The following is a 21,654-nucleotide window of genomic DNA, read 5'->3' as shown; positions in this document are numbered from 1 at the left end:
GCTGAGCTGGCTGTGTAGTGTTTCATAAAGACAGCTGCTAAGACTTTATTTTTTTTTTCTTTAGCTCGCTGGATCATTTCTGCTTAGAGACAAGATGCAGCTTGCATCCCTCTCACAAATGCACATTTACTTCTTTGCCAAAGTGATCTGCAGAGATATTGTATTAATCCTTTTGTTATGATGGTTAAAGGGGATTTAATGTAAGCTAATCTAAGATCGCTGACGCATGCTGTACAGTTCTCCTGTGCCAATGTAAAAATGCCGTCTTAAGACAGCAAAAGTGTAACGGACATTATGCAAGACACAGAGAATTTTGCTAATCCACGTTCGGAGCTGCTATTAATTCAGCACCAGGTGAAAATGAAACCCAAGGACATCTTGCTAGCTCTCTTGCTACGAACGACCGTGGGCTAACTTTGTTAGTTTAGAAGGGCTCCAGTCCACAACAATTCGTGGATTATTTCTACTGCGTCAGATGTGGACTTGGAGCGCTTGGCCCCTCCTGCACTTTAAAATAATTTTGCTAATGGAATGCACCAAATGGCTTCTGAACTGCTGGAAAAAAAAGGGAGAGAAAGTTATTTCGTAGGGAGCAGCAGATAATCCATTTTGCGAAAAACAGACCTGAGAGAGCACCCACTTATGCTATCAAGAGTACCGGAGACGCTCTAATCCATAATCCACTCTTCATTTGTGATTGCTTACATCAGGAAATTGCTTGCATCGTATGTCCAGACCTAGAATAATAACTAAGTATAAATAGCTGTGCTCAGACTCCTTCTGTGTGGAGGGACACTGCTGACCATGCAGCAGCAGCTAACAGGGAGTTAATGCTTTGACAGAAATTCAAGCACTGGAAAGTGGTGGCAGTAGTAGAGTGCGTAGTCCCTGCGAGTGCATGTGTGTTTCCTTGTGTGGTCGCAGCGTAATGATCATCACAGGAATCCACAAACCAGAGTAAGGAAATCGTATTTTCAAAGAAAAGATAATAGCAATAATGCAGTAAAGATGCTTCTCAAATGACTGTGGTGGCGTCATTTCACTGACATCTGAGAAAAAAGGGAATCTGACATGTTATGCCTGTGAACCACAACACTGCTTGGAGCAAATTCTTGTCAGTAGCTGGAAATAGGAATTAAAAAATGTTTTCTACTGGGATAGCCTACTGTGTGAGCTGCGGTGAGGCTTCTATATGTTGCAAAATAGACAAAGTGTTTTAATGTTTTAGTTGCATGACTCCATCGACATTATTTTACCTCATTCGGCAGCCATTTGTAACTTTTGTCACCCAGGTTGGGAACTTCTTCGCAAAGTCATTTTTGTGCAGGTCAGAGAAGGTGAAAGTCAGTTTTACTCAAATGTTCGTACTTGATCACAAGTGTAAATATGAAAATATTGATAATATATATATATATACATATTCCAGATAATATGCATTTTGGTTCTCTCGGTTACCTGTAGTTTATTCAGCAGTATAGCATAGTATAGATTGTGTGTCATTGTTTGGTTGTGAAATATGATGCTATATGATGGGGCACAGCTCTACGTATGCAGAGGCTGTCGATTCATTGGGCCTTAAATGTGGCCTGGACGTATCGTGTGTTCTAATTGCCAAAAGCATGTGGTCTCCAGCTGTAGTGGCAGTGATCTCAAAAGGGTTAATCTATCTTGGGTGTGTTCACACTTTGACTTGATTTGAATATTTGACTTGAGTTCCTTATATTGTCTGGGGAGCAAATTATTTTTTTGGCGACTCTCCTGCTAAGAGTAAATTGCTTAAAATAAATGCAAACAACTGCAGTACAAATGCAAAATTAGGTAGCTACAATAACAGTAGCACTTAAAATGCACACCAGGATTAAGATCTATTAATAGGATCTGATTTTAGCTGGCTGGAGTTTGCAGTTTTCATATTTCTTTAAGACTATTTGGAGTCCATGTAGCTTCATGGTTTGGTACCTTATCAGTTTTGTTCCAATTAATTTTCCTTCTCCTTTCATGTTTTTACTGTCTGCATCACTGCTGCACAATGAAGATACAGTGGAGGCAAAAGATTCCTTTAAGATTCCTTTTGTTTAAAGGCTCCATATACCTCAAAACACTGGTCTATAAAATCATCTCATTTCAACTGTTGGGCCATCCCACTATCTAACTCTTTGTGTCATTCCTCTGATTTAGGTGGCGCAGGTCCCTGTGGAGGCGTGTGAGCAGTACGGTACATGCGCCGAGTGTCTGAGCTCCGGTGACCCCCACTGTGGCTGGTGTGTCCTGTACAACATGTGAGTCCGTTCCCTCGATCTTCTCTCTCTCGCACACACACATCGAAGCCAAGGGATTAAAACCTCAACACTACTGTTTACCAGACAGCTTGTAGGAAGCTATGAATAGAGCTGAGCACATGGTCATATGATCTGCGCAGTTTAATATAACGGACGTATTGTTCTTCCTGGAGACCACCATTATCAACAGCTGAGGGACCAAACAGACGTCCAGGAAGGGGTCGCTGGGCAGTGTGATCCCTCCTAAATAGTGCTATTTAGGGCAGGGGAAACTGCGCAGCCACCGCATTTTTTTTTTTTTTTTTTTTTGTTTGTCTTTCGGGCAAGAGGACGATTGGTGTTAAGAGGAAGGAGGGATTAGCCTTGCACTCACAGCAGGTGTACCAGCTGCACCTCTAACAAACCCGGGGAACATTTTGGGACTGGCGGAGCAAGCTTATCTCCTCCATCTTAATTATCTGACCCTAGGTTAGCTTGCATAATACCTCGATATGGAGCAAAGGGGATTCAGAAGATTAAAAGCCTGTGTTTCTGTACCAGCCGCTGTGTTTGAGGCTGACCTCAGCAAGGGATTTACCCCTCCCTCATCATATGACGTCTGCAGCTAGCAGTATCTTGATGATGATCAGCATTATTTAAATTGCAGTTTTTTTTTTTTTTTAAATCTAAATTACCTCATTAAACGTTTGTTTTTTTTTTCTCTCCCTTTTGAGTGCTGACTTTGTCTGCAAGTCCCATTACGCCGTTTATTTGAATTAATGCCTCACACTTATCAGTCAGTAGATAGGCTGCCGTTCCCTCCAGTGAACCCAAAGTGAATCATGAACCCTCACACGGCAGAGCGAGGCTGCTTTATTTTTCCGTCTTTTAAATCCAGATTGGGGTCTTTTTCAACCTTGTGAATGACTCTCGCAGAGCGTTCAGGGGCTCTCGTTCCCACCGCTGGCACAGTGCGCCAAGCCACCTATATAAGTGTGCGGAGGGGCGGGGGTGTTTCTGAACATGTAAAAGGCCTGAAGGAAAAGGGAACAAATGGCTCCATCAGACAAAACATGGCGAACAAAAGAGGAAAAAAATAAAAGGCAATGAAAGACAGCGGGAGATGAAAGGCGTCCTTTATTTTGGAGGGGCTTCAGCTGATGAGCGGTCAGAAGTTGACTGTCTATACTCTCCGTCTCTGTGGTCCGCCTCAAGGAGCCCGAGCCGAGCCGGCAACAGCTGTCACCGCATTTCCATTCCACCTTTATATTGTGCTTTAATTACAGCCGAGGCCTCAGCGCTCTTTGGGCCCTCTCAGGAGGTGCCACCCCCCCATCAGCAGCATCTAAGAGTGTTTCAAGTACTGTCTCCCCTCTTACATTAAGAAAGCAATGCTGGTGCACAGCCCAAAATGCTCTCTGTTGTTTGCCAGTACAATTTAACTCCACAGTTGAGAGCCTCATTTTTTTTTTTTTTAAAGCTGTGTTTGTGTTTAAATGCAGACAGCCTGTTGCTGTCTGAGCACACAGAGAAAGAACTCCTACAGTACCTCTTTTCAAAGACATCAGGGTCTGTGTAACCTCAACAACAGATCCTCATTTCTAAAACTGGACAAATTGGTGGAAGATATAAAAGTCATTTAAACTCCTCTCTTCTCAACTCTTACTTTCGCTTTTCACTTCTCCCTTACAAGATCATTCAAAGGTCACACTATGCTGTCGGCCCTTTCTCTTCTCTCTTTTAATTGCCTGTTGGGAGCTTCGAGTAGAAGCTATTGCTCTGTAATTTGCTCTGCCAAAAAAAAAAAAAAAAAAAAATGCAAAAATGAAAAGGAAAGTGAAACGGTAAAAAGAGCGAAACCAAGACACTGGAAGCAATTTGCGGGAAAGGAACATGTTCAGTAACAGTAACAGTGCAGAATTCTATGATTGGAGAATTTAAAAATACATTGCGCAGCTTTTAGAAAGTAGTTTCTAGTGTGCTTTAACAAAATATGAAGTGTCTGCAATATATTTGCCAGTATTTTGTAATACACCTAAAGATTTAGTTAAAATACTAAAAAAAAAAAAAAAAAAAAAAAAAAAAGAATTAATCCTTTATTGACACCTCATGGGGAAATTCATTAGTTTACACAGTAGTGTGTACACTCAGAGCAGTGGGCTGCCACTTGGTGTAGCACCCAGGGAGCAAATTTGGGGCCACGTACATTGGAGGATGTGAACCTATGACGCTTTGGCCGAAAAGGATCTTAGTCATGGCTGAACACAGGTTTTGTTTGAAATTTCATTTTGCCACTATTGCTTTATTTGTGGGCTGTTAGCAGCTGTCAGAACCTGTACTCTGCTGTGTTTTGAGCTAATCTTGATGTTTAAGTCGACTTACTTAATATGATAAATGCTGAGGTTTCCAGATTGTGGCTATATTTGTCAAATTGAAGCTAGTGGTAACGTCGTCACCAACAGTGCCAGATGATATTTATCCGCAAACTAAACAAAAATGGTGAAAAGGTCAGGGGTTCAACATATGTCTACATGAATATTTGTGTTCCCTTTGCTCCACAGGTGCTCCAGGAAGGATCGGTGTTACAGGGCGGACGAAACCTTCCGTTTCGCCACTGACATTGACCGCTGTGTGAAGGTTATCGCACACCCAGACAGCATCGCTGTATCAGCACATGGCGTCCCTGTGAGTTTGCTTATCGCTCCACCAATCACTGCAGTGTCACTCCACTCACAATGCCGAGTGTTTACTGTGTAAGCAATCATCATGAGTAGCCTTGTAGCGCCACATGTACAGCAAGTGTGAGCCTGAAAGAAGATTCATTTTGCGGGAGATGAAGAGTGTGTGAACACACCCAAGATAGATTGAAGAGTGCAAGGGTGATGCTTCCTGCAGGGCGTTCAGGGTATTTATTTTGGTATTAAAAAAAGTTAGTATTGTGTGATGTGAGACACGCATTGAATAAAATAGGCAGGAGTTGTTTTTGCGGCTATTGTGTGCTATTCTGTGTGACATGCTAATGCTCCTGTCAAAAGGTCGATTACATCTTCTAAAAGCTTAATTCAATTTTTGTACAGTAGCCAAGAGCACAGGGGGACATTAGCAACTTTATCTCAAAGGAATAGTTTGACATTTGTGATGATATGCTTATGTGCTTTGTTCCTGAGAATTATGTGAAAACATCAACACTGCTCTTTGTCACTGTCTGCGAATGAGAAGCTGGAGCCAGGAGCCAGCTATCTTAGCAATGACTAATCCAGTACACTAAACCTTAAACCGCAAGTTGTCTTTTTTACCATGTGTTTTTTGCATAGATTGAACAATTGAAATCAGAGCTTTAGAGGTACTATTATGAGGATATAGTAACGTAGAGTTGTTTGCTAGTGTTGGGGCATCGATAAGCGTCTTGGTTTTACTGGTTCTGCACCGTTGCCAGTAGTCGTACCACAGATGGTGGCTCTTCAGTTGATTCAGTCTGTTAAGTTGATGCTGCAGCGCATCAGTTAGATATATATCAATGTGACTGACTGTGTAGCTTAGTAAAGTGCACTAGTGCAAGAAAACTGCTTTGACAAAAGTAAGCGACACAGTCAAGAGGGCACATGCAGCCTGCTTTGATCATTTTTCAGTAGATGATCAGCATGATTCAAAAGAGGCCAGCTTTGTGCAGCCAGTGCTTCGTAGCTCTTCACGACTTCCTAGCCTCTAGGCTAATCCCATTTACCATTTTGAATGACAAATACAGACTACTGCCACCCGCTGGTACGGAGAGTTATTTCTTCTCAAGCCACAATGAGTCAGCTGGCTCTTTACTGCAGGGGCACGTCGTCAGATCAGACAAAGCAAGTAATTGTTTGGGGCCCCATGACAGAATATGAGAAAGGGGGTCCACAAATGGCTACCCTTTGGCATATTTTACAACAACCTTCAACCCCTTCAGGCCCTACAGTGCATCGACAGTACTCCAAAACCCCAGATACCGCTGCTTTGGACTGGGGGGACAGCACACAGTTAACTCCTTCCCAGGGGGCCCTCCAGAACTTAGGACCGCCACTGGCTCCCTGTTAACGTTGTGTTCAAATGAAACTTTTTGATAGATACAGGTGACATGAAGCAGTTTGTAGCTGCTGGTTTGATGTTTTCAGGCCGGTCTTTTCCTCATACTTTGGGCCAAGTTAAGCCAACTGAAAATTCATATTAACAGCACTGACTTGACAGAAGCATACATTTCCCAAAATGGAATATATCCAGAGTCTTCCTGTAACTCAGTGGTAAAACATACATTAAAGTGTGTCATATAGCTAAAAATTCTGGCAAGCACCTCTCTCCGAGTTCGTGTCCCTGTTCGCCGGGGCGTTAAATCTTCCCTCTCTGGTTTCCTTTAGCTTTTGCTGGAGGTGAATAATGTTCCAGACCTTTCTGCTGGAATTACCTGTTCGTTTGGCCAGCAGGCCCAAGTGGAGGGTCACGTCAACGGGAACAGGGTCATGTGTCTTTCCCCAGCTGAGAAGGAGGTCCCTCAGATACCAGAAGGACAAGGTGAGCTCAGATTTCATGCCTAAAAAAAAGAAAAAAAAAGAAGAAGAAGAAACAAAATGAAAAATCAAGTTATATAACACAATATATAGATACAGCCCAAAGTTACAGATGGAGGCTAATGCCAGCGCCAGGTGAAAGGCTTAAAATATCAATATTCCAGACTCTAACAAAACAGACATTTTTCAGATTGCCCGGCGCGCATTTTTTGTTTGTCCAAAGAGTTTGGAGAGTAGCAAGCAGCTGTAGAATTTCCTCCGAGTATTTACAGTAATCCCTCAATTGAAGTTTCTTACTGAAGGTTTTCTCACAACAACAGCGACGTGTCCTTCCAGGAGCGCAGACACCAGGTGGCTCTTTACAGGAATGTGATAAAAGTATTAACATTTTTTTTTCCTCATTCTGACCTCGCCTAGCTCATTGTTTTGGTTCATCCACTCGTCCTGTTTGTCTCTCTTTTTTTTTTCCCTCCCTCGCTCTCATCAACCCCTATTAATATTTTTCCATTCCCTCGCTGTGCTCTCTCTCCCTTCTCTTTGTTTTCCCTCTCTCTGCCAGACTGGGCTGGCGTGGAGCTTCGTCTGAATTCGAAAGAGACGGGTCAGATGGTCGCCAGCACCGAGGTGAAATTCTACAACTGCAGCACTCATCAAATGTGAGTCCTGCTGCCACGGCTGTTGCCACGGGCCCCTCCCCTCTCCCCTCACCCCCACCTTTGATTTGTTCAATAGATGGAAGAGCACAACTTAATTTAGGGCAATGATGTACTGATGCTCACAACCCCACTTAAGATCGGGCTGTTAGATAACCTCTGAGTTCAATTTATCTGTCAGGTTTCATTTGAATCAACATGATGCATTTGCCATGGCCTGTTTGTTTCGAGTTGGTTTAAACTGGCAGTTTGTGGGCTTAATGCTTGGAGCGTTAAATACAGAACACAGTTTTCTGATACACATATATGTGAATGCAGTGGTTCAGAATTCATCTTTATTCTCATTTATCCTAGACAAAAATATAAGCCCTTTTTGGGCAATACAGTCTTTCAGTCAGTGTTAGTATTAAGTTGTTTGTCACTTGTGGAGAAAGTGTCTCTTCTGTGTCTCTCTGAGCTGTCTGGTAGCAGCAGTGTGCATTCACGGCATATATATATATAATAAAATGTTTGTATGCAATACCTAGATGGTCCATCAACCTGGACATGTGGTACATTTACACAACACTGGTACACAATCCACAGAAGAGCATTAAATGGCAGTGCCCACACTCACTGTTGATGCTCAAATTTCAAGCCTGCCGTTTTCTGAAATCTGTTTTTCTCACAAAACGATGACAAGAATTCGTTTGCAAGCATAGCACCCTTTCATAATATGTAAACTCTGCCACTTACACCGATGAAGCAAAACATTATGACCACTGACAGGAGAAGTAAATAACGTTGACCATCTTGCGACAATACAATGCTCCGCTGGGAAACTTTGGGACCTGGCATTTGTGCATTACTTAGTTCCTTACACATGTATCACACACCTAGATCATGCTTGGCAGCCCCCATAGCAATGGCACTCGTTGATGGCAGCAGCCATTGACAGTAGGATGCAGCCTGACACACACGGTTTAGGAACAACTAAAAAAAACATGAAAATCAGCACAAGGTGGCCACTAAATTTAGTAGATCCCAAACTCATCAAGTATCTGTGGGATGCGCAGGAAAAAGCCTGATCCACAGAGACCCCTCCCCTCCACCCATAGGACCCAAAGACCCCAGTTAATAACATTCTGTTACCAGACACCATGGGATCCCCTATTCCCTGAGGAGTCAGTTAGTATGAGACAGGTGGTCATAATGTTATGCCTGGTCGATGTAGATGAGTGGTGAAACATCTTCAAGTAAACTCAACAAGTCCAGGTTCCTTTGTTTCTGTGCAGCTTCCCCACTGTGAGATATTGTTTTATCATCAGTGGATCAAAAGAAGACGTTTAAAGACGCTACCTTGAACTTTTGGTATTCACGTTAGAACACTTTAGGAAGACTAAATGATTAGCAGAGAAAGTAACTGTCAGGCTAAACTGTAACACGCTATAATTGTAAGTTGCAACTCTAATACATATTCATAACCTGGAGACGTCTTTGCTGTAGGCCAACAGTCCCAAAGGACTAAGGCTAAATAGATAAGTATTAGACTCTCACACACTTTTCAGACTTGACTTCGCCCCAAGAGGACCTGCCAGAAAATTGTGTTTGCGTCCGATATGATAAGATACTTAGTATTTTTAGGCCTGCTCGGGCGCCTTGAGGGAAGGTAAAATAATGTAAATTACAGAGCACTTTATTTAAATGCCACCCAATATAAGCTCGCTAACTGGGCAGGGAAGCCGCTTTGACTTTGAGCCATTATTCAAATGTCAGCTGTATTTATCAGTAACTGTGACTTGGGTCTTTCATTGTGAATAACAATTAAGAGACACTGCGCAAAGGTGAATCTTATCAGGATGCCAATTAGCAGCATTTATCACAGAAGACAACTGCAAACCATCAAAAATCAACAATTTAGGACAGTAGACAATATAATTCACAGAGCGTCAGAGGAGTTATTTCAAAGACCATTATCATTTAAATCACCACGTTTGATCCACTTGAGGTGACTCATAAAGCGACAGAGGGAAATAAAAGATTTGAGTCGCTATCCTTTAACTCCACTGCGAATTAAACGAATGTATGAGCTCCGAAAAGCAGGATTCAGGAATATACAATACATTCACTCTAGGAGGGAACATGTGATTGATGGACTATTCATAACCAAACCCAGGAAATTAGCCCACAGTGGATACACATGCCATCTAGTCACAATGCTCTTTGACTGCGACATGAATGCCCTGTAATATCACCGTATTAAACCATTAGAGAGGAACAGTTGGAAGCTCGTCTCTGCTGCCTCACACCAGTGCGGCCTCCATTAGCTGCGGGGTGACCCTGTGTACTCTTGTGATTAATATTTCAGACCAAACACACTCCTAATCCGGCACCACGTTCTCCGCCTCCCCCACCAGCAGCACCATCACCTCAGCATCACATCACCCTCCATAATTAATTATCTAGTGTTTGCAGCGCCATGCCAGTCCACTTCTATTAATACACCCCCACCCCACCCCCTCGCCCATCCACCCCCTCCGAATTCCCATCTCACACACAGACACACATTTCTATGTCCATACTGGCCCTGGGCAGCTAATTAATATCAAAATTTAATGATGCTGCGCTACATTTATTGGCATTTGTAGCTTGCCATGAGCTGCAGTGTTGGAATGCCGCTGCTGGTTTTTATAGTTTCCTCATGGTTGCCTGTTACTGAATGACCAAATTCAGGACTGAGACGGCGCCTGGATCTGTTCCCTGCGCCGTGATACACCTACTACACACAGCAAAGTCCATGACGCCCCCATAGGAGAAGAGGCAATGTTCAATTTTAATCTCTCCAATTGTTCTGTGGGTGTATTCTCAGCTGTGCATCACCCGTCTTTTGTTTGCATCACAGCTGCCTCCATGTTTGTTGACCGAAATGTAATTAAATCCGGTCCGATTAGGTTGTTTAAGTACAACTTTAATCCACAGCTGGACGCGGGCTGGAGGCGACCGCGTCAGAGCCAAAGACGTTGCACAATACTGCCCATCAAATGATGAGATGCCTCCCTTCAATACTGATCTTGTGTGAAATGCACTGTGTTCAATCCGAAAAAAAAAGCATGAAACTGTAAACGTGCTCATAGCGCCTATAACATTAAAAAGCTGGGGTTACTGCATGTCTAACAAAGACTCTCGATCTCCTTGATGCATTTTGTTTTGTTCTGTGACGAGTGTTTAAGGCTGCTTTAACTGACAGCGACACATGAACGGTTACTCCCCTGCCGAGGCTTCATACTCAAGGTAATTTATTGTCGTATGCCACAAAAGGACTACCTTCATGCTGCCAGCATATTTGAGATCTTTCCCTAAAACAAACAGACAGACAAAGTCAATTCAGCAGAAAGTTACAAGCTCCTTTTCAACCCTCTGAGGAAGATGTATATTATGGATTTTTGTAGGAAAGATAATAGCGGCGTCTTCGCTTCGTCTTGCAGGTGTCTGTCCTGTGTGAACAGCACTTTTCGCTGCCACTGGTGTAAATACCGCAACCTGTGCACCCACGACCCAAGCAGCTGTTCCTTCCAGGAGGGTAGAGTCAACGCCTCTGAGGTACAGTACATTAACGTAGAGCTAATTAAAGTGCAGCTCTGAAGATCACAATTTATATATTGATATGTGATAGCTTTGCCTCAAAGGAACAATACATTACACAAAAAATACCTCCACTACAAGGAATCAACTAGATTAAAATGCTAGCTGCTTTGTCAAGCTGTATAGATAGAGAAAGATGCTTTAAGCCATAGTTCTTAAATAGGAGGTACTGCACAAAATCTTTGGTTGATTAGACATTTTTTATATACATATATATTTTATTTTCCCCCACAAATAAAAATTTCTTTAAATGATCATATTTGAGTTAAGGGATAAGGGTTAGCTTAATATTGAATGCAAAATGATGATAATAATAATAATGTATATTTATAAATAGCACTAGGTCGAGTTTAATATAGAACAGATATAGTAGGTAGGGGGTCACTACTTAATCTCTCCATCAGTTTGCTGGTCCTTGGCCTGAAACACGCTATCACCAAGATGATGTAATCCTTATCATGCTATTTAAAAATGCCACATTACATTTATAAGTCATAACAGCAGCATGGAAAAAAAAAATACTTGTTTCTCGTACTGTATGTATGTACTGTAAGCGTCTATTTTGTTTGCTCAGGACTGCCCTCAGCTGCTCAACTCGGGTGAAATTCTGCTCCCGGCTGGCGAGGTCCGACCAATCACCCTGAGGGCCCGTAACCTTCCCCAGCCTCAGTCGGGCCAGCGGGGCTACGAGTGCGTGGTGAACGTGCAGGGTGTCAGCCATCGTGTCACGGCGCTGCGCTTCAACAGCACCAGCGTGCAGTGCCAGAACAGCTCGGTATGACCTCAAACAGTCCCAGTGGGAGTCTCACAACTGTCAAATGAGGCAGACAGCTTGGATGCTGTGTAGGCAAGGTACATACGGTACATCAGCATCAGTGAATACCGCCCGAGGTGCTGAGCATACTGAGTGGAAAGTAATGGAAGGGGAAAGGGAAAAAAAAAAAAGTGATGAGGAAAAGTGCAAACCGTGTGCAAGAAAGGAAGAGTGACAGGAAGGGAAGGCAGGGAAGAAAGGAAAATTTGTTGTACGGCTAAAGCGAAAAGCATGTGAGCCATGCATATATGATGTTATCTCATAAACTGGATTCGTGGGACTGACTTCCGAGTGTTCACGGTGTGTGATCCCCCCCGGCAGAAAAGTCAAAGGTTTGGCAGGAGCACAGGTGATTTCTTGGAAGTTCTCTACACAATGCAAATCACAGGCTAAATTTCAATGCAAAGCATACCTTGCTACTGTGTGACAATGAACGAAAAGGCCATTTTCTTCAGATGCGGATGATCGGCCACCCCAGTCAGGGTTTGCGTCCCTACGTGTCAAAGAAGAGAGGAGCAGACAACCATGGCAGAAATGACAGATGGTTAAAAGCCTCGTCTCTCTGCGGCTCTTTCATCCTCTCATTTTCCCTACTCTGTCTCTGACTCTGCATCCTTTTTTCTTTACTCTATCCTCTCTTTGACTTTCACTTTCCCTGCATCCACTTTCCGTACGCTCTCTCACTCTCTGTTTCTGCTTTTCAGTACATGTACGAGGGTGTGAAGATCAGTGACCTGGCAGTGGACCTCTCCATCGTATGGAACGGCAATTTCATCATTGACAATCCCGAGAAGATTAAAGGTGCCTCTGCCATCCATCACTGCCAGCCCATAGAAGTGTAAAGCACTCAATCCACGGGGGATAGATGGGTCATAGAGAGTACTTCAAGGCTTCCAAAGGGCCTTGAGAGAAAGTTCACAATAGCAGGGAGTGTTATCAAAGAGCACCCAATCACTTCTGCGCCGGAGCGGGTGAAGGGTGAATCTTCATATTTGCTCAGCTTGGCTCCCGTGGATGCTCTCGGTTTCCTTTCCATCACCATGCAAGAACAGGGGCTTGTCACTTGTCATTGCGGGTTGTACATGAAATACATCCCCGTAGTCAAGGCTATTTACAGAGATGGCCATGAATTTTAAAAAGCCTTCTCATAATTTAGCTAAGTTGCTTTATATGGGCATAAATATAGTCTACTTACAGGAGGGGGTGTAAGAGACAGACTTCAAAGAAAGGTTTAATGGATTACTTTGGCATCTTTTTTCTTTTTTTTTTCTCCACCAGTTCTTGAAATAGCACATTTCTAAAAAACATGCCTTCTGTCGATTTCATTAAATTCACATGGTCTATTTACTTTTGGGAGTACGTGTCCTGCCGGTTTGATCGGTTTGATTCAATTCATCACTCCCCGCTGCTCCAAATTTAGTTTTATTTGTGGCGGCTGACCAGATGCGTTCCGTGCTGTCTTACAGTACACCTCTACAAGTGCAGCGCCCAAAGGGACAGCTGTGGCATGTGTCTGCGGGCGGAGAGGAAGTTCCAGTGTGGCTGGTGCAGCGGTGAGGGACGGTGCACCATGAAGCAGCACTGTCCTCCCATCTCCCCTTACGCGAGCCGCTGGCTGGACCTTTCTGCCAGGAATGTCAAGTGCACCAACCCACGCATTACAGAGGTTTGTTGTTTGTTTGGGCTGCCGGCTAGTCCGTCCACTGAATCGTTCAGTCGAGCCAACAAGATTAAATATACAGAGAATTTCAATTACACAAACACATGTGAGATCCTTTAGCCAAGTAGTACATTAGCGGGGTAGTTTATTGTCAATCTTCCCTTCCGAGGCCTTCATTAGTATGTCCATTATTTCTTAAATTAGCTGTTCAGAAAGTCTTGGCAAAACGGCGGAAAACTAAATCACGACATGGCAGTAATTTGTTCAGAAAAGTGGAGGTGGAAGTAGCACCAGAAACAAAGTCTTGGTAGTGTCTGGTGTTTTGTGTTAGCAATAAAAGCCCAAACTCTCTGACATGTTGTGAAGCGTGTCTGACAGAGAAGCCAAGGTGAAGGTTGTTGTTGTTGTTGTTGTTTTATTTCACTCCATTGTGGCTGCCCAGAGACTAACAGGAGGAAGTTTGATAGTTGGAATCAAGTTTTCGGTTGATTTGTGTCAAGGATTGTCAGGCTCATCTTGGAATAGACACAACGTTCTTAAAATTATACAATGTTTTATGTATTAAATGCACATTTGCACGAATGTTTGTTGCTCTAGATTCACAGTATATATTAAAAAGTATGTTGACTAAATGTAAATGTGTAAACTTTTACATCTTGCACCGTGTTCTTGTCTTTACTGAATGACGTGGGGCTGATAGCCTTAAACAGAGCGACCCATACATTTGTATCACGCCAGTTAATCCTTATTTTATTTGTAGCCAACTTCCGGTTTCCCATCCAAGTGTCTGTTTACCTGGGACTATCTAACATTTTGTTCCCCGCTGGCTGAATACCTTAAGTGCTTGACAGCTAAACGAATTCCGTGTGTTAGAAAGTGGTGATGGATCTTTTATGTCACAAACTCCTGTTCATTCTCTTGAATGAGGCACAGTGGGTCAGGCACAGAGATGCAAGGCTCTTCCACTTCAAAGAGCCGCGAGCCTTTGATGTCCCTGTCACATTATTAGTGTTTCTGAAGGAACTGCAGCAGAGTGAATCAACCAACCAGCGCTGCTCGGGAGTGGAGGGAGCGTTGCTCCGCCATTGCTCCCGTTCTGCTCTGTAGGTCCAAAGGTCGCCTGCTGGGAGGGTTAACTTTACACTTGGGAAGGAGTGTGAATGGGCTTCTCTGTGCTTTGTTATTTTCTGCATTATTCATTTAGGTGTTTTTTTTTAATTGTACTGGACTTCAAGGCTTTTTGAACAAACCAAGTTGGTATGCAAATTAGGCTTTTGGCACTCACTGTATGGTACATTTACTTAATATTTCATCCTAAGATTAAATAGCGATTGCACAGAGGCGGCTCCACGGTATTTATTCTGATTTAACCATTATGCATATTGATGGACAGTATTTTCTGGATCAAAGTTTCTCAGTTTTTAATTTGAAACCGTTCTCCCAGCTATATTTGTAAGCAGGAGAATTTGCATTTCACCCTAATTTATTCCTCTATTGTTCTAAAGACCTCTGAGTCCACTGTAAATAAGAAGAGCTACATTAATTGCACATTACTCACTGGTATGGGAAATTTTTAGACCATATGTAAGGTATTTATAGTGACAAAAAATCCAGCTACAAATATATAGAAGAATCCAGAAAAAAACTACTAGTCACTAGTCAAATCTTACTTTAAGTATAATATTCTTGTCCTTCCTATGTAGGTGAGCCCTGTGGCAGGGCCTCTGGAGGGGGGCACACTGGTCACCATTCAGGGCCTGAACCTGGGGCTGTCCTTCTCTGAGCTGGAGGGGAACGTGGAGGTGGCAGGAGTGCAGTGCACACCACAGGAGGACGGATACATCACTGCAGAACAGTAAGACTCCCACCGCCTCCCCTCCCCAGACACTCATGGACTCATAACGGTATCTCATGTAGGCACATTGCACGTATGCAAACACATGCACGTACGCACGCACGCACGCACGCACGCACGCACAACAAAATAAACACATCCAGCCTCTGTTTCACTCTCACACTGATTTTCTGAGAGCCAGATACCCTGCGATGCCTCATCAGGTTGTAGGGCTGTGTGTGCGCATGGGGCTTTGCATAGCTGTGGTGCAGTCAGAGCCAAAGGAAGAGAAGGTCTTTGTGTCGTCGTTGTTATGAGGCTGTCGGCGCAGCTGTAATTGAAATGCGCTGCATGTCGCTGACTGGAGGGACAATCTGTTAGCCATGTGTTTCTCTCACTGCCATGTAATGCGATTGGGCTCAGGCTGCAGGGACTTTATTTATACCCTTGTAAAAAAAAAAGAGAAAAAAAAAGAAAGAAAAAAGAAAAGAACATGCCAGAAGAAAATTGGAAAACTCACGTGATGCATGAATAGAGGGGTTGGGCAGGGACGATTCATTGGGTGCTCTTATTGTATTCGGGAGCGAGTTTCTTGAGCGGAGCAGTGCGTTCGGCAGGGCCATTCATTTGGCACACACAGTGCTTTAAAACATGGCATTACAGCTGTTACAACCATTAATTTTAGCGCGAGGTCAGTTGCTATAATGACTTATTCATGGCGCACTTTATCTTATTGACCTGACAAGGCAATACTGATTTATTGAAGAAACCCCTAAGTTGTCATGGCAACCGGAGGTAATGGTGGGTGGCAATCGTGCTGGAGATGGGGAGGGGTGTAGTTTATCATTTGAGTTATATTGCTGTTATAGGTTTCCCATTAGGAAGAAAGATGGTCCTCTGTATTGACCCACAACTTCCATGAAAGTCTGCCTCAATCACACCGGCCAGCAGAGGCCGTCTTCCACCAGGGCAGATCACCACCAATTTGATACAGCGCGGCCATTCTTCCATGTGTGTTCACATGACCGGTGCCATTACTATGCATGACGCCTGAGTTTTTCTGTGCGCCCACATTCTTGTGTTGCCGTTACGTGTCTCGACAGGATTGTGTGTGAGATGGCTGCAGCCCCCAAAGGAAGTGCACCAGGTCCAGTTAAGTTGTGCGTTGGCGAATGCAGACCAGAGCTCCGCGCACAGTCCTCCCAGCTCTACTGCTTTGTGGTAATTCTGACATTACATACGCTCACTCTGTCCATTTGCTCTAAAATAACCAAAAAAAAAAAAAAACATTAATTATCAATAATGTTGAAATCAAACTAGTTTTGCATACTAAATTAATTAATATAGTATCCAAAAGATCTTCCAAGATGCTGGGCATACTGAGGAAGGTATGCCCCTTAATTCACTCCTCAGCTCATACTGTAGTTTTTTATTTCATTAACTATTGTAACGTGTCTGGGAGGGGACCTACCCTACATATCAACAAATCACATACAATATAGAAGAAATATCTAAGGTTGATACCCCACTCAAGCAGATATGCTCCGTTACCTCTCTAAAAAATATAAATTACTGCCTATTGACAAAGTGAATGCACATCAAAAATGTTTATTCGTACGTAAGTTCATATATAGGAAACAAAATCTTCCAGACAGAATGTATTTATCTCTTCCTCAGATGTTCATACATATCAAACGAGACACATCAACAACAGTGGTCAAGACACCAGTTTGATGTTACCTTCAGCTCCTACGTTCTCATGAAGTTTACCACTGAGATCTATGTACTGCTTTTAAGCATCTGAAAAAATATCTATTACCTACCTGAACCCTCACTCATCCTTTTTCGGTAGATATTTTCTTTCCTGCTGGTGATCTAAAGAAATCTCAAATGTATTTTTTTATGTTTAGCCTGCATCTAATATGTATTCTGTATGGCTAAGGGGTGGAACTTTGTGCTAAACCAATGAACTAAACCAACTAAAGTGTAATTAATTAGGCTGAACGCCAGCACTCCGACGTGTTCATGCCACCTCAATCACCAGCTGGAGAGAAAGACAGAACCGAGCCACTTGATTTATTTTAAGTGCTAAGAGACTCTGAGAAGAGAGCGTAAACATTTGACGAATTATGCAATTTATCGCACTGGTTTTGCTGTGCCTCTTTTTGAGAGGGGTCATACTCATTAAACCGTTTTCACAGTTTTACCAGCAGCTGTGCTTGAAAGACAATGACTGAGAAAAGCGGCAAGAGGAGGGCTGTTCAAAATCAGATTTACATACGGTATCCTGTGTCGAACACTTTCCCGCAGGTCCCTACAATGTTGGCGCTGACCCCTGGCAGAGGACCAGAGTCTGGGGGCACCAAGGTCACTATTGTCGGGGAGAACCTGGGCGCTGGCAGCACTGTCAACGTGTACTTTGGTAATCAGACCTGTGAGTTGTACAGGTGAGTCTGATTATAATCTCACAATGTTATCTGAAGCCTTAGATTACTTTATTCCAGATTCATCAGCACTGAACAGAGACTGTCTACGCACAATATTAAAGATTAAACTTTCTCTAATCTCAATCAAACACAGTGTGAGGTCACTCCATTAAGAAAAGGCACACTTTAGATACAATTATGTGTCTACGTATTAAATTAAAAGGCTTAGCAATGATTTGTGAGGAAGTGGTGAAAGTCAAAGTGCTCGGTATTGTTCTGGGTGTATTTATAGATATCTATTTAAAGTTCAAAATGCCTCACATGGTAGGAGTCAGGTGGGTGAGGCGAGGAAGCCATTAGCTAGAGCACCCTCTAATTACAGTGTTCCATCCCTAATGTGTCTGTGACGATGAGATGGGACTGACTATAATGAATCCTCCCTGCTCATGGCAACGTGCTAGGCTCATGACTGCGTGAAGTCAGGGATTTGCCACTGCAGCACTGAGTGGGCAGTCACAATCAAAGGCATGAATATATCCCTCTTTTGGTACTCCCGCCAGGAGGACCACGGCGGAGATTGTGTGCTTCTCTGCTCCATCTGTGACAGGAGCGGGACCGGTTCAAGTCAGTTTGAGCGTCGACCGGGCCAAAGTTCCCGGAAGTCTGGTCTTCGAGTACATAGAAGACCCCACGGTCCAGCGCATTGAGCCCCTGTGGAGCATTACCAGGTAACACTTAGCAATAGAGATACAAACTGACACTTGTGAGTTATACAGGGATTTCTCCTGACGTATTTATGGTTATGAATGTGTCGCAAGCACTGACTGCATATAGAGATGGACAATCCCTCTTGGACAGGTCTTCAATAGGGGGTCCGCGGACATACTGCAGAGGGGTCGCAAAATCTTTGGTTGATTAGACATGTTTTTTTTATATATTTCCTAATTTCCCAAAGAAACAAACAAAGAAACATAGTTTAGTAAAGGGATAAGGGATAGCTTAATACTGAATGCAAAATGATAAAATGATGTATATTCATAAATAGCCCTAGGCTGAGTTTAAAGTAGAACACATATAATAGGTACGGGGTCCCTATTTAATCTCTCCATCAGTTTGGGGTCATTGGCCTGAAAATGGTTGAAGATCCCTGGTCTAGGATTCTGTTTTGAATCTGTGCATGATGTAGGTGGCTCCAGCCATTGCCGTCTCGGTGGTGCCTGACTCCGCCTAACTCTTAGCCAAGTCAAAAGTGGCCAAAGAGGAAGAACATGAGTAAAGTTGAAGTGGTTGACGCCGAGGTAGACAGCTAGCAACCTGAGACGAACCCCAACCGTCACAGCCATGCTCTAAATTATGCAAACCTATAAGCCTTGTTCTTGCTGTAAAGTTGAATATTTTATCATGGAAATCCACGGGGGTATACTTTCTCTTTGCAACACTCTTAAATGGCCATTTATGCTGATTCCAGCACTTAAAATGTTCGGCCCTGGAGATGTCTGTGAAGGTTCTAAGTCATCCAGGTCATGGTAATCCAGAAGGCGGCGAAAAAAGACCTGTAAACTGGACCTGTAGAAAATTATCTTTCAGCTCACTGAAGAAGCTACTCGATGGGTGGCCAAACCTCTTCAACAAAATTCTACAAGTCCAGTTGCCTTTTTTTCCAACGGCTTTTGGACTGCTTGGTATGCTGTTTTCAATACAGATATTGGTCATTTTCAACAGTGTGATGTAAATCTCAGCCTGCATGTTGCAAATCTGATGAAAGAGGTCCCTGATTGATTGGTGATGAAGTACAATTTAAATGGGAGATTGAGCTGCTCTTCATGTTGGATTCTTTTTTTAAAAGCCCTAAAATGTTTTTTTGGATTTAACCGTATTTCTAATAATGATTGCAAATCCCTCCCCTTCCAACACTGCATTTAAATACACACAAGTACGTGACGCAGGTTGCAAATCTTTATATGATGTCTGCATTATAATAAACATGTTTTGATTGTACTTTTCTCAATGGACGGTGGATACAACAGCCATAAAGTCTGCCTTTTATAATCCCTGTAATGTTCAGTTTTTATTGGCAGTGTCAAAGGTGTTAATTCATTTATATGTGTTTGTGGTCACAATGGCAGTATTGTGATAGACTGCATTATATAGAGAGTAGTTTTTAATGTCCTGCCCCACCGTGTATGGAACTACAGTGGATAAATATACATAATGAAGTCAGTTAACTGTGACCTTAATAATAAAGTACATTGTACAGATATGATGCCAGGGCTGCTGACTAAGCATATATATTTATCTAACACGAAATTATATATTTTTTTTATATCAAAACAATATCACGTTCCGTTTTTGGGTGTCGATATATAATATGTTGGACAAAAATCAAATGTGAACGCACTTGATGGCTCTGAACGGATCTGCTGCGCAAACATTTCTATCACAGCTGAAGGTGCGTTACCTGAAGTCCACTAAATAAAAGATGGCACCTAATTTGGGTCCGGGTGAGATTACCCAGCGCTACGTCCTGGCAGATTAGACTTCAGAGAGACACCCTGGCCCTCGGCCTAGCGACAGGAGGAGCTTTGTGGAGCTGCAATCAAGAGCCTCATCATGAATGTGCAGTCCCACTATGAGGCCCTACAAGCTTAGGTAGCCTTTGAAGTGCGAGACGAGAAGGATTGGCACTCTGCCAGGCTGAGTAGACCGGCCAGTTCCTTTTAAAAGACATTTTTTCGTCATTTCTCTCCTGTATTTTTTTTTCCCCTCTTCGTCTCTCCTCTCATACTTTCCAACTCCGTGCTTGCTCAGTTTTTTAAGCTCAGACTGTGGAATAGGTTATGCAAAGATTAGAGAGTGTTCTTTATTTTAATCACATCTAGCACAGATATGTAAACAGGCAGCACCTGTATTCACGCTATGCCAGTCTCACAGTCATGGATGAATATAAAACAGCAGCCAGCTGGTTCCCTGTTTGATGTGGCTCTTCTGCCCAATAACAAGAATTGAGAAATCGTGCCAGCTATACTTCCTGAAATCTGCATTAAAGCAGCTTCTCTGGAAATGTCTGATTAAAAAGATTGCTCTCTCGCTCTCTCTCTGTGGTCGGCGCACTAATTAAATCATGAAAAGGCAGTTTGTATAAATATACGCTGACAGGAGTGTAGCACGGGTGTATGTAGATGACTGATCAACAATTCTTGCTAAATGAATGTCTTCCTTTCTTTCACACAGCGGACACACCACCCTGACAGTAACTGGGACCAACCTGGACGTAGTTCAGGAGCCGCGGGTCAGAGTCAAATACGCCGGCCATGAATCTGTTAATGTGAGTGACTCTCGATTTTTTTTTTTGTTGTAGCTCAAGTTTTAAAAGCCATCACTGTGGAAATGAAGCAAAACCTAAATAAAGAGGTCTGAAAGAGGGATTCATGCAGAGTGCCCAGTCCCAAAATGAGATTTTAAAAAACTGACTTGGAAGAATGGCTCAGTTTCAGGAAGTGATTTATGGCGCTGATTCTGCTCGCCTGAGCGGCTCAGGCAGGTCGCCTCAAAGTGATTGATTGTCCTAAAGTGTTGGAGCGCCGATGGCGAAAGTCCAGTCACCTTTAGCCGCAATTTTTCTACTTTTGACCAGTCAGGGATTTGCCTGAGGACTGGGTACAGGCTGGCTGAGAATTTAAACTTCTAGAAGGGCATTTTGGCTTGGACATTAAAGATCAATCAATATGATCTTAAAAAAACAAAAAAATATGTCATCAGAGAAGAGATGCAAGAAAGAGAATGATGGGAATATTTACCTGTTGTCAGCAAGATTAAAATATGTTACGCGTGCGAAAAAGAGATACTGTGTTGC

General features: G+C 43.0%; 1 protein-coding gene across 1 annotated transcript in view; it reads left to right on the top strand.

Annotated features, from left to right (window-relative positions):
* The window catches only part of LOC125006758 (plexin-A2-like), a 74,431-nt gene that overhangs the window by 32,274 nt on the left and 20,503 nt on the right, over window positions 1-21,654 (top strand). The window contains exons 5-17 of the mRNA XM_047583099.1: window positions 2,179-2,279; window positions 4,820-4,943; window positions 6,644-6,797; window positions 7,353-7,449; window positions 10,911-11,025; window positions 11,642-11,842; window positions 12,586-12,682; window positions 13,348-13,547; window positions 15,245-15,396; window positions 16,479-16,596; window positions 17,686-17,822; window positions 18,362-18,529; window positions 21,033-21,126. Of these exons, the coding sequence (XP_047439055.1) occupies window positions 2,179-2,279; window positions 4,820-4,943; window positions 6,644-6,797; window positions 7,353-7,449; window positions 10,911-11,025; window positions 11,642-11,842; window positions 12,586-12,682; window positions 13,348-13,547; window positions 15,245-15,396; window positions 16,479-16,596; window positions 17,686-17,822; window positions 18,362-18,529; window positions 21,033-21,126 (1,758 nt within the window). The remainder of the gene's footprint in view (window positions 1-2,178; window positions 2,280-4,819; window positions 4,944-6,643; window positions 6,798-7,352; window positions 7,450-10,910; window positions 11,026-11,641; window positions 11,843-12,585; window positions 12,683-13,347; window positions 13,548-15,244; window positions 15,397-16,478; window positions 16,597-17,685; window positions 17,823-18,361; window positions 18,530-21,032; window positions 21,127-21,654) is intronic.

This window comes from Mugil cephalus, chromosome 4, assembly GCF_022458985.1.
Source record: "Mugil cephalus isolate CIBA_MC_2020 chromosome 4, CIBA_Mcephalus_1.1, whole genome shotgun sequence".
NCBI lineage: Eukaryota > Metazoa > Chordata > Actinopteri > Mugiliformes > Mugilidae > Mugil > Mugil cephalus.
The sequence above is the reverse complement of the archived record's forward strand: the minus strand, read 5'-3'. Positions and strand labels throughout refer to the sequence as shown.